At 40.3% G+C, this 16,400-nt stretch overlaps 1 protein-coding gene across 7 annotated transcripts in view; it reads right to left on the reverse strand.

Moving 5' to 3' along the window:
• The window catches only part of ptprsa (protein tyrosine phosphatase receptor type Sa), a 229,758-nt gene that overhangs the window by 79,570 nt on the left and 133,788 nt on the right, over nt 1-16,400 (reverse strand). For all 7 annotated transcript variants that reach the window (XM_069702282.1, XM_069702280.1, XM_069702279.1 and 4 more), the window contains exon 6: nt 13,582-13,770. In XM_069702282.1, the coding sequence (XP_069558383.1) occupies nt 13,582-13,770 (189 nt within the window). The remainder of the gene's footprint in view (nt 1-13,581; nt 13,771-16,400) is intronic.

Raw genomic sequence — 16,400 nt, forward strand, 5'->3', positions numbered from 1 at the left:
GACATTTGGAACAGACCCATGTGAAAATTGAGGTGAATTCCTGTTTATTTCATTTCATGTCCCAGCTTTGTATTTTGTAAACTATAAAGATTATTCAAAATTATTCTATCCCATTAATGCAATGGCCAATATCTTTAGCCACATAAAAATAAAAACATATTTCTCTTGTGGTGAGAAGGCAGTCACTTTAAAGCCTGATAATATTTGCATTTAAAGACAACCGACCTCTAAGATACAGATTCAAACAAATCCTCTTTTATGTTCTATCTCCAGCAGCAGCACACACACGTGCGCGCATAAAGCAAACTCCAGCCATGTGTCTCGTTCTGCTTTTTGTCTTTTTAAATGACTGCACTCTCTCTGTGTTTTGCATAATTGCGCTCTGTCTACTCTGCCAGCCTGTGGCTCACCAGAGCGCAAGTGGCCAATGGCATTGGCTTCTTTTATCAGGGAAAAAAAGCTAAACACAAGGAATGAAATAAATGCTGAAAATTATCTCGCACAAACACAATAAAAAGCACCCACCTAGTCTGTTCACACAATGGTTGTTTACTGATAAAGACTTGCCCGGTGACAAACAGCAATTTATAGTGCAGCTCACAAAATAGCCGTACTGTGCTTATGAAGGGAATCCTATATGGGGCCAAATGGCATGTAGTCCTTGTCTCCAGCTATTAAGTCTTATCACAAACAACAATTGCAATAACGAACACAGTTGTTGTTGTTGTTGTGCTTGATTTCATAAGCAAACAAGACAAATGGTTTATGGCAGTTGACTAATCTGCTCGTCAGGACATGGTGTGATGAATAATAGTTTTATTTAATGTGATACCAGTGTTGTTTGACTGTTTTCTGATTGTTCGAGAAAGACAACAAACTAAAACAGAACAAATATGACCTTGCAGCTAAAACAGAGCTAGAGTCCCAATAATAGCAGAAAACAGCATTGTTTTCAATATTTTTCCACATAAAAAGTGATTGCTTCTTAACCCCCCCTCCCAAAAAAAAAAAGCATTTATTTTGCATTACAATGCAAGTATTAGCTATAATCCAGCATGATGGGCAATTAATGAGTATAACTTTACTTGCTATGTTATCATCCTCAAGGACGCTTGAAAAGGTCACACCAATGTTGAAAAGACACCATGTGAGCTGCAGTGGGAATTGATCTGAGAATGTCCTGGAACAGGACACTCTCAATCCACTTATCGGCTACACTGACCATCAGTAAAAAGCAGAACGAATACCCCTGCTGAGTTATAATTCATGATTTACTAGCTCAGAGGACAAAAGACAGGAACATCTTTTTGATGATGTATGTCTGCTGCACCGTTAGGGTCCAAAATAAGAAAATGACACTGGCTTCAATTCAGGCAAATGAAGTCCCTGATAATAATGACATCATTCCATGTGGACCAGTTAGTCTCCACCTCAGTCAGACTAACCACCAACACTCACGACCTCCAACCTCCTTTGCTACTCACTCCTAGCTGTCTTGCAGTATGTTCACCGCCTTCATCCATTCAATGAAGACGGCTGTAATGGGCAGTGGGTCTGGAACATTTGTCCCAGCCGTGACAGCTGCCCTGGTTAACAGCGCTGCATGCCTCAGGCTGATCTGATGAGGAGCGTCGAGGTGCCAAGCTGTGATAACAAAGACGGCTGCCCGGGCACAGTTCAACAAATACATGTTTTTCAATCTGGGACAGACATGCTCGCACAGAAACTAGAAAAAAGCAGATACTTTGTTCCAGTCCTCTTTCGTATATTAATATTTGCAAGGATTTAGATTTGTCTTGAAGGCAGGACGACCAATCTATTTACTGGCAGGAAAAACTCTAGAGACTTTTGAAAACATTTGAAAGATTTCCTTGCTGGTTTTAATGTCCTTTCTGGAGCAACAGACTAGCAGGAAATGTCATACCGGACAAAATGGTAATGACAAGAGAGGCAAAAGAGGGTAAGGCTTGGGAAAATCAGAAACTGAGATGTGGAGAAAAAAAAAAGAGAGAGGGTTGGAAAGAGAGTCTCATTTATGAAAGGTGCAGTATACAAAATGAGACTGAGAGAAAAACACTAAAACAATCAGAGAGCGGTGGGAGGAAGAGTTGAGGAGACTGACAAGCACAGAAAAACAGACAGGCAGATGAGGGCATAAAAGAAAAGTGAGGAGGGACTGGCATGGATGATTAATTTCAGAAAGTGCCTGAAGCCGTGGTCTGCCCACCCCGGTTGCTGCTTTGTAGCAGCTTTGCCATGTGTAACCCCCCACCCCACGTCCCATTTGTGTAATTCAATTAGTGTGCTCCAGTGGGCCTTGATTGATTTGTTTAGGCGATCAACAAAATAGCTGGCCAACTCTGACTCTTTCTTTCCCTCCCTCTTGCTCCTTCTGTATCCTGGTCAGGCCTGCCGGTGGCACGCTGCTCTTTTCATCATTTTATCTCTCTTTTTCAGTTCATGGCTCTCATTAGTCCCTCATTTCTCATCTCCTCTCCTGTCGCCTCCCCTCGTCCCAACACTGCTCTCTGAAGCTCTACTACTTCGCAATTACAACCCCTAATTAGCACCTTACTGTATGAGTGGATACACACAAATAATAACCTTTCTAGCACATAAATTAAACTCGCTTAAGTTTACACAGTAATGAAGAATACTATACTTGTGAAATCTTAATGTTTCAGCAGCACTATTGATTGAGGAGAATTTGCTACAGAAACATAAAACTATGTTTTGAGTACATAATCCCATGCAAAAATGTGCTTTCAAACATCATGTATAAATATTAAAAGCCCAGAATTATTCCAGCTCACGGGTTGGTGACTCAAAAAAACGTACATTCAAACGCCATTTGCAACTATAAACGAAAACAACATGCTGGAAGTTGAAGATTTCCGCTGTGAACCCCTCAGTTTGAATAATTGCACAAATGAAGACAGCCAGTGTTGCTACACGGCAGCCAAGTCTGGACTTGCCATTCTCCCACTGTCTTTCTCTTTTGTCTGCGTCCTGGCTGTCACTCGGGCACACTCAGCCACCACCCCAAGGTCACTACACTGTGGTCGCACCAGCATGGGGCTCCACGTGTGATGGCATTGTTGTCAGAGCCCATCTGGTGGCTTGTAACGCTCCCATGAAATCAGTAATGAAGCAGGTAGGGAGTCGAGCTACCTTTAAACGTATCGCGTACCTCAAGGCCAGCACCTGCATGGCTTTGTATAGAAGTTCAAACTAATTGCAGTTTTACGTTTATAATCCGATTTTAGAAGGAGTGACGTGAAATGACTCAGCAGTAGAACAGAAAAGTCTTACATCAAGCTTAGAAAACGTCCACGTTTTGAAGAGGAAGAGTAAACATTCGTGTCCTTCACCTCGATTGCAATTATATTTAATTTGCTAAGTCTTACACAATTGTTTATTTCCTTATATATATGCGCCATACGCTCCTGATGTCAGCTACACCAAGATGGCGACACGGTGGGGAGAAATCTTTTTCAGGCCGCCTATCTCATGATAAAATGCAGAGTTCAGAAGTCTTGCTTGCTGTTTGCCACAATATGATTTATGAGCCCTTATTAATCAAACAGAGATGTGAGGAGGGCTAGATTTGGCAATGTTGGTCATGAGTGAGGGTTTTAAAGAAGTGAAGGGTTTGAATTTAAGCACAAAAAAAACCTCACGATGCTCTTGAATGTGTTTGATAACATGCTACTGTTCAAAGATTCACGCCATGTACTGCTTGTATGCAGTAGCGGAGGATGGAGGACTTTAACCTTCCATGAGAAGCTCTTCTGTCAGAATGAATAACCTCCTTTACTGTCCCAAACTGTAATTGTAAAAACGTTTATTCCATTCCCCCGAATACACGGACAACCATGGCAAACTGAGATATTCACTTACCTGCTCAGCCTGCGGAACAAAAGCATTTTACAACAAACACACTGAATCAACTGGGAGTGCGGATTTCAGCAATAAAGCCTGATGGAAAATTACAAGTGAAAGTTAAACTGTCCAGGGGAAAAAAAATGAGGGGAGAGGAGGAATTATTTGAACAAAGCTTTTGTATAATTTACAATAGTCCCACTGCTTTACATCTGTGTCATTCCATCCCTGCCTTGATATCCTTCTGTTTATCCTCTGACATTATAAAAGCTGTTTTTTTTGTTAAGGGTGTACATGTTGCCATTGAAAAGGCAGCAACTGCACCAAGCAGCCTCCCCGCTGCTTTGCCTTTACGAGTTGCTGTGTCGTGGCGCGATAGCGAGAGGAATTAAATCAAATGTAATAACGTATGCCCACTTTTTCCTTTGACAGACCACAAGTATCTCCAGCTATGAGGGAGGCGCATCAACATACACGATGTGGCTGGTGCCCACGTGGGGCACAGAAAGATGAGAAGGACATCAAAGCAGAGAAGGAGAAGGAAGAGGGGGTGGTGCTAAAACTGGGTTGAAGAAATTTCAGTTTTTTAATAGCCTGGTCTTATCGAAAAATAAGGCCGCCATGGCCAGCCTCCTAACTTCTTCCACCCTCCAACAGCGGCCAAAATCTTAAATGTTACAAGCACGAAACAACCAAACCGCCTTGTAACAGCCGTCACCATCCCTCCCTCTGCTTTTAACCTTCCCTGTCCTGCATCGTGACCAGCTGGCAACACAACTCTTCAGTAGTTCCCTGACACTGATGAGGAGGAGGAAATAGCAGGAAGTCACGAACAGTGAACGCACACAGAGGTTGAAGAACAGTACATCAACGATGACATGGGAGTGTGAAACACATATGAGCACTCTCACAAACTGCGTACAGAGCACACTGAACACAAACACAGATGACGTATTAATATTAGTGAATAGAAAAGAACGTTTGGCACTTTTTAACAGGAAAGTCCTCTTGTTGTTTCCCATTTTAAATCACTTTGGTGGAAAAGTTATTTCTGGTTATGTGTCAGTTAGTCTTTTTTTGGTGTTGTTTTTTTTTTTGCTTTTTTATTGTGTTGGTTAACATCTTACCTCGAATCGGGGTACCCTCTGGAGGAGACACAAAAACGAAGACACAACATCAGTTTAGTTCAAGGTTAATGTTAGTAATAGTTAGGAGGAGGTGTTTGGGTTGAAAGGCTCACTGAAACTAGGTTATCAAACCATTAGGTCGTCTCTTACAGAGATAGGGACTCTTTCATAGAAATAAAAACAACACCTCTCATTGCTGGTATCACAAAAGAATGGGGAGGTTTGTATGGTTGACACGCCCCATTAGCTTATCATTCTCTTTTTGTCTTTCCCCCTCCTCGCCTTAGATATATTATGAGGGGAAGCGCAATGCTTCATTGATAGAGCTGAAGAAGCTTGAGATCTTGGCATGCATTTTATCATGGCTGCAACTCAGGCTGAAAAGGCAGAGTGTGAGAGGTTGGGTTTCTTAAGATGACATGGGATGCTCCAGTGGCATACGCCCAGCCAATTGACCTTAAATAAGAGGTCAGTAAAACAGTTAAAGGCGCCACGATACTAAACTGGGTATCCACATTATATGAAACAAACCTTTTTAAGGGAAGGTTGGGATCGCCACTGAACTAGAATTTCAGACTGTACCTTCAGGCAACCGCGAGTGAAATGAAACAGATTGAAGTTCTTATTTATCCTACAAGTCATAAACCTGTTTAACGGTGACAGACACTCTTTACCTCAAGCGTCATCCTTTTCCCCAGTCATTCAATCTACCGGCTTTTTTCCATTGTTTCATTACACAACAGAGTTGTATGTTTCTCTATTCTTTGTTTATTATGAGGCTGTATTGTGTTACATGCTTGACAGCGAGCCAAATGTCCCATTAGGGACAATAAAATATTGAACTTTTTCAGTCACTGGCTGGTGGGCTTTTTAAATGTTGTCCGAACAATTGCAATGTAAAATATAGGCAGAGCTTTTGGTGTGGGTATTGGAGCCAGTTTAACTTCAACCCCTTCAAACTGAAATTAAATAGTTTTTCTGCTTTTTTTTTTTTTTCCTTTTTCCTAATTAGAGCTGCTTCTCCATTATGTTTCTCTTTCTATCTGTTTCTGAGTTTTTGTATATCTCAGTGTTTCCCACGGTTTCTCCCTCTTGTTTTTCTCTTAGTCCCCATTTCTAAATTTAAGAATGACTTAGGGCAACAATGTGCCTTTGGTCATCCCTTGAGAATGCCAGTAGGGCGGCGCCAACCCATGAGAGGTGCCCTACTTGGCATAGATGGCCTGCAGGCAAAGTCCGCAGAGCCTAACACTACACGCCTGCCCCTGTATGTGCATGCAATCTTGCAACTTGCCAAAAAAAAACATGTGTGAGTTCTGTAACCAATAAAAAAAAAAAAAACATCTCTGCTAAAAATAAAATAAAACCAAGAGAACCTGGCACTAGATGTAAGATGTCTATGCCCAAAAACTTGTATAAGACATTCTCCACAGATAAACTATTTATAAAGGAGTGAGAATGTGAGCATACTTCAGATCAGGTACTGCATATATATAGTTTTCTAGAACCAGTTGCAGATCAAACGATAAGGACAATAGATTTTTTTTGTGTGTGTCTTTTTAAAAAAAAATCTACACAGCAATCTGTATAGGAATGATGAATGATGAAGCCATAATTTACATTCCAGCCATTAGATCCCTGATAGTAATCTTAGAATTTTATCCTCAGGTGTGAAGTAGCCTAACTGGTAAAGTCTGTTTTAATAATTATGATTGAGAAGTCAGAGCGATGACGGTTTACAGGTATGTGTGATGAATTAGTGATACAGGCACTATAAATAGCCCCCGTTGTACGTAAAGACGGCTGCTGTGCTGCTGGAGAAGCTTGCTGACGTGGCACAGTCGGTTCAAGTGCACATCTTCTTTGCTATTTCACGGACAAGTCTAATGAGTAGTGCAACAGGCCCAAGTCTAGACTGCAAACGCATGTTTAGGGGCATTTCCATATCTATTCATGACAATGGAAATTAGTTCCATAATGACTGAGACTTATAAAGCAGAACCATGCATACATATAAGTTCATAGATCTGACAAAAGGAATGCATATGTGTATTTCTGTCAGCGTGTGCACACAGTTTTAGTTGCAAATATGCACATAGTTTTATGCACGTGGCCCCTGGTGTTTAGGATGTAAAGTGGTGCCTGCGATTTGCATACTCTACACGGTACAATAAGGGATGTGGATGGCTTGGTAGTGGGGATGAAATTTCCAATACCTTCTGGTCAAATTGTTATTGCATTTCTGCATACAGACTCATCCTTTGTGATACCAGCAATTAGGATTCAGTCACTGAGTTTGAAGTTCTGCCTGGTTTACAATGCACCTCCATTCATAGTTCATTCCTTTTTTTAGGGATGCTGTGATGGACTTTGGCTTGCACTTCAAAAATAAATCAAGAAGTCTATGTTTATATGTTCAAAGTGTGCAGTTGCTGAAATTAACTCTACCGTAAAATGCAGAGTATCTAATCTATTGCAACAATTGTCCATAATGTGCGACTGAAATGGGAAAATATGGTGTGGATCGTTTGTAGAAAACATTTCATAGATATATAAAAATAGAATTTGTTCTTCTATATTTGTTATTATCAGGATTTGTGTACTTTGTAAAACCACCCTAAACGAATATTATTATTTAGTATTCATAAATAGTGCAGTGTGCATAGATTTTCCATGGCGATAGCTTAGAGTCATTGAAAAACCAGGCAAAACCAAAGGGACATATTAAAAAATTCTGTAATGATTCTGAAGAACACATAATCATAAGTAATCACAAGACAAAGGACAACAGGGCTCTGGGAAGGTTACATTGTTATAGAGTTAGAGTTTGATTAGAGGCTGCAGGAAGCTGGTTTATTTTTGCTTTAGCCGTGATGAATTTTAGTCGAGAGTTAAGAGGTTGCTAGTTAAAGGTTAGAGGTTAAGGTCAAAGTTAGGTTAAGGTTAGAGTTAGGTTAAGGTTAATAAAGCAGGGTTGTAAGGGGAGGGGCTATCACACGGACCTCATAAAGAACTGAGAGACAAAACACAGGCTGAAAATAAGGAGCGTAATGAGGAGGGCGAGGGATAAGAGGCGTTCAGTTCGAGGGTTCAACAGAAAAATATAACTTAAAAAAAGAAGGAAATGGTCATTGTAACTTCTAATTTTTAACAATGAATTTTGAGCAATTAAAGCAGCATGAGGAGATAAAAGTAAAACTTAGCAAAGGAGGACCAGGCAGGTTGAGTCTGCTCCAGCCTGTATTCAATTACAATGGCAAATCCACCTGTGTTACTGGCATGCAACCTAATGGCCATAAGCTCCCCTTCTAAACTGTGGTCAGCCAGAGGTTGATCAGATTAGGGTGACAATGACCTAAATATATCTCTACATGCTGCCGTCCTTCTCGTATTATCAAGTATGATGGTATTATTTTTTTTCCACAGATCAGCCCAGCTGTTTTGTTAAACAACCTTCTGAATATATTAAAAAACATTATCGAGGGCTATAGTCTGGCCAGAGGCAATCTGGCCGGAAATGTTGCCCATCTGTGAGAGGCAAACGGGGTTGCGTGATTGGCTGAGTGTTAAAGTCTGACCAGCCTCCAGAGGACGTCTGGCTGACCTTCTCCTCACCATAGACACCCGTCCAGAGATCCTGGTGGTGTCGCAGCAGATCTCAGGGAAAACCACACACTGCACAGGTTCCCGCCTCTTCCTTCAAAGCAGCTTTGAGGCCAAAGAATGTGAGTGTTTTCTTAAAGAGTGAACTCAATGTGACTTGCACATGTGCATAAATCTATGTGTGTAAAGGGAGCCATTTAATGTCAGGTCATGATTTTAAGCCTTTATTAAAAAGGATGGTAATGTTTATGAATGCTCTTACAGATCCTCACGCTGTCACTGTGGCCTACGGTTAATCTGTTCTGGTTGACAAGGCCACCGAGGGCCTGGGGTCTGTAGCCATGGGAACTTGGGGAGAAATGTCAGGCTCCCGACACACTTGTAGAAGAGCTCCTCAGGGGACCCTGATGCAAATATCACTGCCCCGCCAGCTCAGCATGCTCTGGAACATAAGGAACCATCCTGCCAGCTAGTCAGCGATTTTGCAAACAGTAGTAAATATATTCAAAACTGTTACTGTGATGTTATATCTATTGTGCTGAGTGTGAATAATTCAGATCAAGAATCACACTTCAGCATCACAGAGTGAAGGCCATATCAGAAAAGGTGAGAGGATTCGTTTTCAGGGGCTGGAAGCTGAGAAAGTTTTTGAACTCATTTGCCAGCCCATTTCCCATGTTCCCCGTCGTCCTCCCAAATCTCGTGCCTTTCTATTTTACCACCATTTCTGGTAGAGGACCCACCGGTCTACCGAGTTATACCCCCTAAGGCTTGGTAGTGTGCCTGATGAAAAGGAGCAAACGGATAGCCCCCAGAAACTGTCAGCAGCAATCAGATCAACAGAAGCATCTGGAAATTAAAAAAAAAAAAAAAAAAACCCATTTTAAGGCCGCCACAGCAACGTTTCAATGTTTTCTGTTTGTTTGTTTGTTTGTTTTTTTAAGTGCATTTGTCAATGAAGAAAAAAAACCTCTGAGCAGCCATCAAATACTAAAACCCAAGATGACCCAAGACGGCCACTAGAAATGCTGAGGGGATGAGAAGATGGCAGCCTGAGGGGATTGAGCATGGAGCCTTTTCCTCATCAGCATAAATCCTGCCTGGCTGCTGAGCCTTACAGCAAGGGGGCTAAAGAAAAAAAGGCAAGTTCCCAAAGCTAACATTAAACTTACGAGAGCCGTGGTATTTAAACTAAGAAAAGTAATTTCCTTTTCTGCCCTCCTACATACACATATAGTTTCAAATGTAAGTAAAATATATCCAGCCTAAAGTGTCTGGGTATATTTTTGCATGTAGTTCAAAAAGTCAGGAGTGAAATATGTGGCTACATGTAACTATCAGTTGAGCGCTTGCCCTATAGCCTGGGCCATAAAGTCTTAGTAAGACTTTTGGGAGCATAGGCCAATCTGGCAAGAGAAGAAAATGCTCTCCTGAGAAAATATTTGGCCAAGCCCAGAGGTTTTGACCCAGGCGAGTGTGGGATAGGAAGGTTTAGCCGTACTGCAGTGGCCTTCACCTGTAAAGAACTCAAGATTCTTTTAGCTCCTTTCGGTACATGCTGCTCTTTCCAGGGTTATTTTTGGACCAGCAGAGCTGTTACTGTGAAAACTGAGTTAAAAAGAAATCATGGGTTTTGCTGGAGAAATATGTTTGCTATATGTCTCACCAACACGCCCCAAAATACTGTTGGCTGTTATTGCACAGGAACAACTGTCTTGGATTCAACAGAGTCCAATTATTTCCTCAAAGCCGGCTGTCTTGTAATACAGCAGGGATACAAAAATAGAGGTGGTAGGGGCATCAGCAGAGTAAAATATGGATCAAGTGGTCAGAGAAAAATAAATAAGGTTACAATTACTTCAAAGGTAAACTTGGAATCAGTAAATCTGCTAAAACATTGTAGAAAAGTTGCCTGAACTGGTCAGACTTAATATGTATAGTAGCATTATTGTAAAGAAGGATGTTGCCTCAAAAGACTTGCTCAACAAGTTATTCTCATATAAATAAAAAAATTGTGCTGAAGGAGGACATTGATGCCTCTCCAACTCTGCTGTTTTTCTGTTCGAGTGTAGTCGGTTGAAAGAAGATAAAGTTGACATTAGAAGGACTGTGGGCCAAACAAAAGTAAAAGAAACAGAACAGAGGGAACAAGTGGGAAAAGAGGACAAGGGTGAAGGGAGAGCAGGGAATTCATGCATTTTGGAAAGTCGTTTAAATATGCCATCTGCTTCAAGGAGAGTGGGTTGGCTTGCTGAGCTTTGCAAGACACTTACCAAAGGTTTCTGAAAATGACAAAGCAAGAAGTAAATAGAAAAAAAGAGGAGAACAACATAGTTGATTTTAGGTTGAGGTTAAAAGTGATTACTGCCCAAGAATTAAAGGAGCTACAGTTTAGTTGGGTGTTGTGTCACACGTCAGTGTTTTAGCAGATATTAATACCATAAGATATCATGGACAGAGCGATGAATGTTCAAGCAAATGTAACTTCTTGTTAACATAAATTTGACTAACAATTTATAATTCTAATTAGAATTTTTTTGGGGGTAGAAATCGTATTAACCCATTTCCGTATCAATTATCAGTAGTTAAATTTCTCAATTGCATGAATTGGCTGATTGTATTGTGTATTCCTTAATTTTGGTTAAACTTGTGTTCTGGGTCACAACCAAATGAAATGTGTTGAAGACTGCGATGTGGACTGATGCACATCTGAGTTTCAGACACAAATACAGACAAAACAACATTGTAGAAGAGAGAGACAACAGAACAACAGTCTGTTTCAGTTAAACAGGACACACAAAAACAATTGAAGGAATCATGAAACAGATAGAGACAGATGATACAGAGGTTAGACAACAGACAGGAAGCTGAATTTCTTGATCCATCGTCTACAGAGGCTCAAAACTCACAAAGCCACGTTTATAAGTGTGCCAGGTAACTCAATTATATAACACCATTACATCAAAAAAGACAATATAATCCAAGTACTACCGGAACACATTACGACTGGGTAACACACAACCTGTGATATACTGTACATTTATATTGGCGAAAAAAACATCAAAGCACTCTATTACAGACTGTAATGACACAATAAACTTGTCAATTCAGCAAAATCTTGTTTAGTAAGAGGTTAAACATCTGGCATGTAAAATCGTTATTATCAAGTCGTATTATGATACCATTATTATGGTTCTTATTCTCTACTATTCGTCATGAGGTGCTGTGAATCTGAACATTAGGGCCCTGTAAAGACTTTGACCAATATTGCTGTGGAGCAGCATTTTAAAAGCGGATTAAAATTGTGTTTGTTTCACATAATTCACATCCTATTTTTAGTATCTTGTTATTTCGCCGATCAAAAGGTAACACACAAACAAATGCAGTAAAGCACCAACACTGTCACAGCAATAAACACTGCAAATATTTTGCAACTGTGTTCTGAAGAAAGTAATGTACGAACATGTTTGTTAGACCTTAAGGATACACATAATAAAGTTTTGGTGAGAAATACTGAATGTAAAGAACTGTTCATATACAAGAAAACAACACAGAGCTCCAATAACGTCAAAGGCCTATTTTTTTTTATTTTTATAAGTCTGCCTGCACAAAGAGATGAACGTGAAGGGGAAAATATTAATGCTAGCGCTCTCTTCCCAAAACTCCCTTGTGGAGGCTCTTTGTCCTCAAACCTAAGTCAAAAGCACTGGCTGAGAGCCATTACCAAAGCACCTCAGGACAACCTGACAGGTCCGAGGACCACTATGAGTCTACAACATCGTCCCAGAGACAGAAAACTGTCACATATTTAAGGTTTTGATTTTAAATTCTTAAAATCAAATGTCTACCTGCAAAATTGGGGGCATCAGTAACTTAAAGATAAACCATATCTAAAGACTTGCTGTATCTGTGAAGGCATGAATAATGAGATGGCAAATTGATTATTTTGAGTGTGCAGCTCTTGAGGGCCACAAGTAGGGCAGGAACTCAATGGCAACAGACTCTTTATTTAGTCTTGTCCACCCTGATTTACGTTTGCAGCAACAAAGCAAATAGGAGTCATTGGATTTTTTTCAAATGGTGACAAATCATCGACCTAAAATATCTACCCCTTATTGCCCAGAGCCAGTACAGGGCCTGCACTTAATTAGCTATATAATTAGACTTTGGTTTACTGGGCCTCTCAGTGGGGTTCAATCAATGGGAACAAGACAACATATCCACCACTGAGTTGTGTCAGTAGAACGTGGACCTCGCTCTCATTGTGTGTTATGACATACTTGTGGGATGTTGTGAATCATTTGACCTCATTCAGTAATGTTACACTCTTAAATGTCATTTCTTATTATAACATATCTTTGGGATGAAGGTCTATGATGGTGACAACGTGCTCAGAGCACAATGGCTTTCACGCTTCACTTTATGTTATTGCTTCCACTAATTATGTTATATTTAAATGTTTGCTCAGGCTAACACACTTTGGTTAGCTTTCAACACCAGTTAGTCGTGTGGTGCTTTGGGTGCTTTTTGTGTCTTTGGCATAACATAAAGCTATAAAATATAACCGTTGAAAGAATTCTTTGCTCGCTTGGTCTAATGCAACCCTTTTCAAATTTGTTGGATAAACCTGTGTAAAAGCCAAGTTTTTAGTCTCTAAAAAAATATATATCTATATTTAGATAGACATTCCACATAAAAAAGAAAATATGTTGTTTCACTGAGTGTAGCAGAAACACGTGCCCTTTTCCAGACAACACATTAGATGTGTCTGGAGGTATGAATTTTGTGTGTTGTCGGTCACATTAGTTAGCAATTTGAGAACAGGATATACCGGACACTATAACCACATTTGCTGCAAAAGATATGAACAACCATGTTATTGTGAGAAATGTCCTGGCAAATCTAACAAGTGCTTGTGTTAGTAAGAGAGGGGAAAAAAGCAGCAACATAATGCCTGAGCTTTCCTTACCTGAGCGTAGCTGTTTGATCCGCCCATTACTTGCACTCGGGTCAATGGGCAGGAAGTCTTTATACCAGGTGATTTCTGGGTCAGGGTTGCCACTGGCTGCACAGAGCATGGTGGCTGTTCGCGTGCGCTCCACCACTTTGAGTTGAGGGCCCATGTCAATGTTAGGGAAGCCGGGTGGGAGGAGGTCCTCTGTGAAAAGAACAAGAAAAGAGTGAGTCACTCGACCTGAAAAATCAAGAAGTAAAAAAGTTCCCAATCCAAAATAATGTTTCTTGTTTGTTACTCAGATTAGGGTTTAAGTATTTTTGACACATTTTAGGATTTTTAGAACCAAAGGTTTCAAGTGCACTGCAGCAATTCAAATCTCATCAATATCTTCCAATAAAGGTATGGAACCTCACAGGAGTTCAAGTGGTATAAAAGATTTTTAGATGAAAATCTTTGTCGAAAAATGTGTCAACTGAAGGACAATATTCCTTAACTGCGTGTGATCATTAATAAACTGTGGGAATGGGTTGCTGAACCCTGTACACACATTGGTAAACAAAGTGCACACACTATCAAAGTGTGCCAAGTTCCTCACTTTAGCCCCTTTCCGTTGGATGTAAAATATGAGTAGAGCAGCTATACACGGAAGCAAATGAACCGTATGTGCTGATAATTTATGTAAAAATTTGAGGATCATTTTTCATGTCCCATTCCAGATTCCAAACTTCAAACAAGCTTTCAGATTAAAGAAAGGCATTTTTGTCAATCTGTGTGCTCTGTTTACCAGTCCTTTTTGGTGCCACATTTAGAATTTTGCAAGAGTGAAATCTCCAAAGATTTTGTCATCATAATTTACCCTCAGTTATTGAGCCAGATGTACGTACGGAATGTGAGATTTATGACTAGCCCAGATAAAAGGATAAACCAATCGAATGGTGCTTTGTCTGATTTCTTTTCTTTCTCATGAGGCATTTTAAAGGTTAGACGAGCCATCCTGTAACCAGATGCGTGCAGATCCACTATCATCCAGCTTGTCGATTAAAAACCGTGTGTCTCGCAAATGCCTTTCCTCACTCCCTGCATGTATGACTTCAAATGGTATAACTAGAGGTAAATAAATAGCTTTAAATGCAAGAAGAAAAAGGTTAGCAGGGAAGCAAAAAAAGTGAATACCATACAGGGAAAAAAGGGCTGGTAGTCAATATGAAGTTACTGTGTAACTCTGTGAAACTACCACTTGGTTGAGACACACAATAATCCAAAAACAGACCATGATGGGACACCAGTTAAGAGATGTAACTGAACAGATGTGCGAGATCTGCATCAAAAGATACAAGAATTGTGTAGTTAGAGTTCAACATATTTGACGTTGTTATCATGATTCCTATTGCTAATTCAAGAACAATCACACTAGTCAGAACTTGTTAAGTTAGAAACACAAACATTGCAGTATTCTTGCAGCTAATAATCATGCATGATTGAGCCATTATTTCACTTTTAAGAGATGACAGAGTAGTGCACTCTGCGCTCATTGTTCTCCTCATGCCGACTCCCTACTCTCTCGGGGGAATTAGTCCCATGGGTCAAATCGCCTGACCTCTACCCCGACTGGAGCCAGTGTAGTGACTCATTCTCAGATGATGAGAGCTGAGGGGGAAGCACCCTGGGCTGCAATATGCATCAGAAGCCCAAGGCCACATCACCAACGGGAGAAGATTGACTGACTTCGATGTTGGCCAGTGGCACGGCACAGCTCGCTTTTCATTTGGCAAGCCAATGACCTCATGTCTACTTTGCAGACATCATGGTGGTCTCATTGGCGCCCCACAAACACTAAATTAAGGGAAATTAGGACAGTAATTTGGAATTGCAGTTTTAGTCGCACACTCTAAAAGCAGAGTTGGTCTATCTGCCTTTAATGGACAGTTATGAAAAAGTATTCCATATTAGATTTTTCAGGTTATGCATATATAATATGATGAATTAATTTGTTAAAAAAATCTTCTATTCTTGACCAATGTTGCCTCATTTCAAGTCATGCCAGTTAAGCATTTCAAATGAAATGGACGGTGAAAAGAGAGCAATAATTTCAAGATGATTAATATTGATTAATGCAGCTTACATAATGAATTAACCTTAGAGGATTTTTTTTTTTTAAATTCTTTTATTTTTTATTTATTTGGGGATGAATAAAGAATATGAAATATAACTTTATGCCTATTTTATGCACTCAGAAGACTGTGTAGAGAAAAGCGATGGTGATTTTAAGTGTGCTCACATTTTTGAAATATTGAATCTCTGAAAAGAAGACATGTGGGAGGAACAGAAGTAAGAACCAGTGGTTCCAGACAGGTGACCTCTAACTAATGCTGACATCAGCAGAGCACAATGAATATTTCAATGGTAGGTTCAGAAAAGTACAGGCATTTACACTCTTTTAGGTTTCGTGCAGTATCCTCTCTATCAATTTTTCATGATCACCCCTGTATAATCTGTTTATACCAAGTTCCCCTGCAGCTCAGAAAAGCAATGACAAGCCTTCACTTCACTATATAAACTTCAGGACAAGACGGGACAATGCGCTCTTCAATTCCCCCTCCTCCTATGTGTGTCATCACGGATCTATGTATAAGATACCATAAACAGGTGGTGTACTCTCGTACCCCTCGAGGTAGCAAGTAGTTCTGCCTGTTGGAGGACATCTGCCGAAGGTAGGTGTGGCTCGCTCTCCAAGTGTTACATGTGATGCTTTTCATGTTGCTGAGGCCTATGTGGACTTCACATCACGCTAACTCTGCCTTGCATGACATGAAAACAGTCGACTGCGTTAA

Source organism: Brachyistius frenatus, unplaced genomic scaffold (genome assembly GCF_029030835.1).
Source record: "Brachyistius frenatus isolate BFR_SWC_R1_liver_20210118 unplaced genomic scaffold, ASM2903083v1 Contig_41, whole genome shotgun sequence".
In the NCBI taxonomy this organism is placed as follows: domain Eukaryota; kingdom Metazoa; phylum Chordata; class Actinopteri; family Embiotocidae; genus Brachyistius; species Brachyistius frenatus.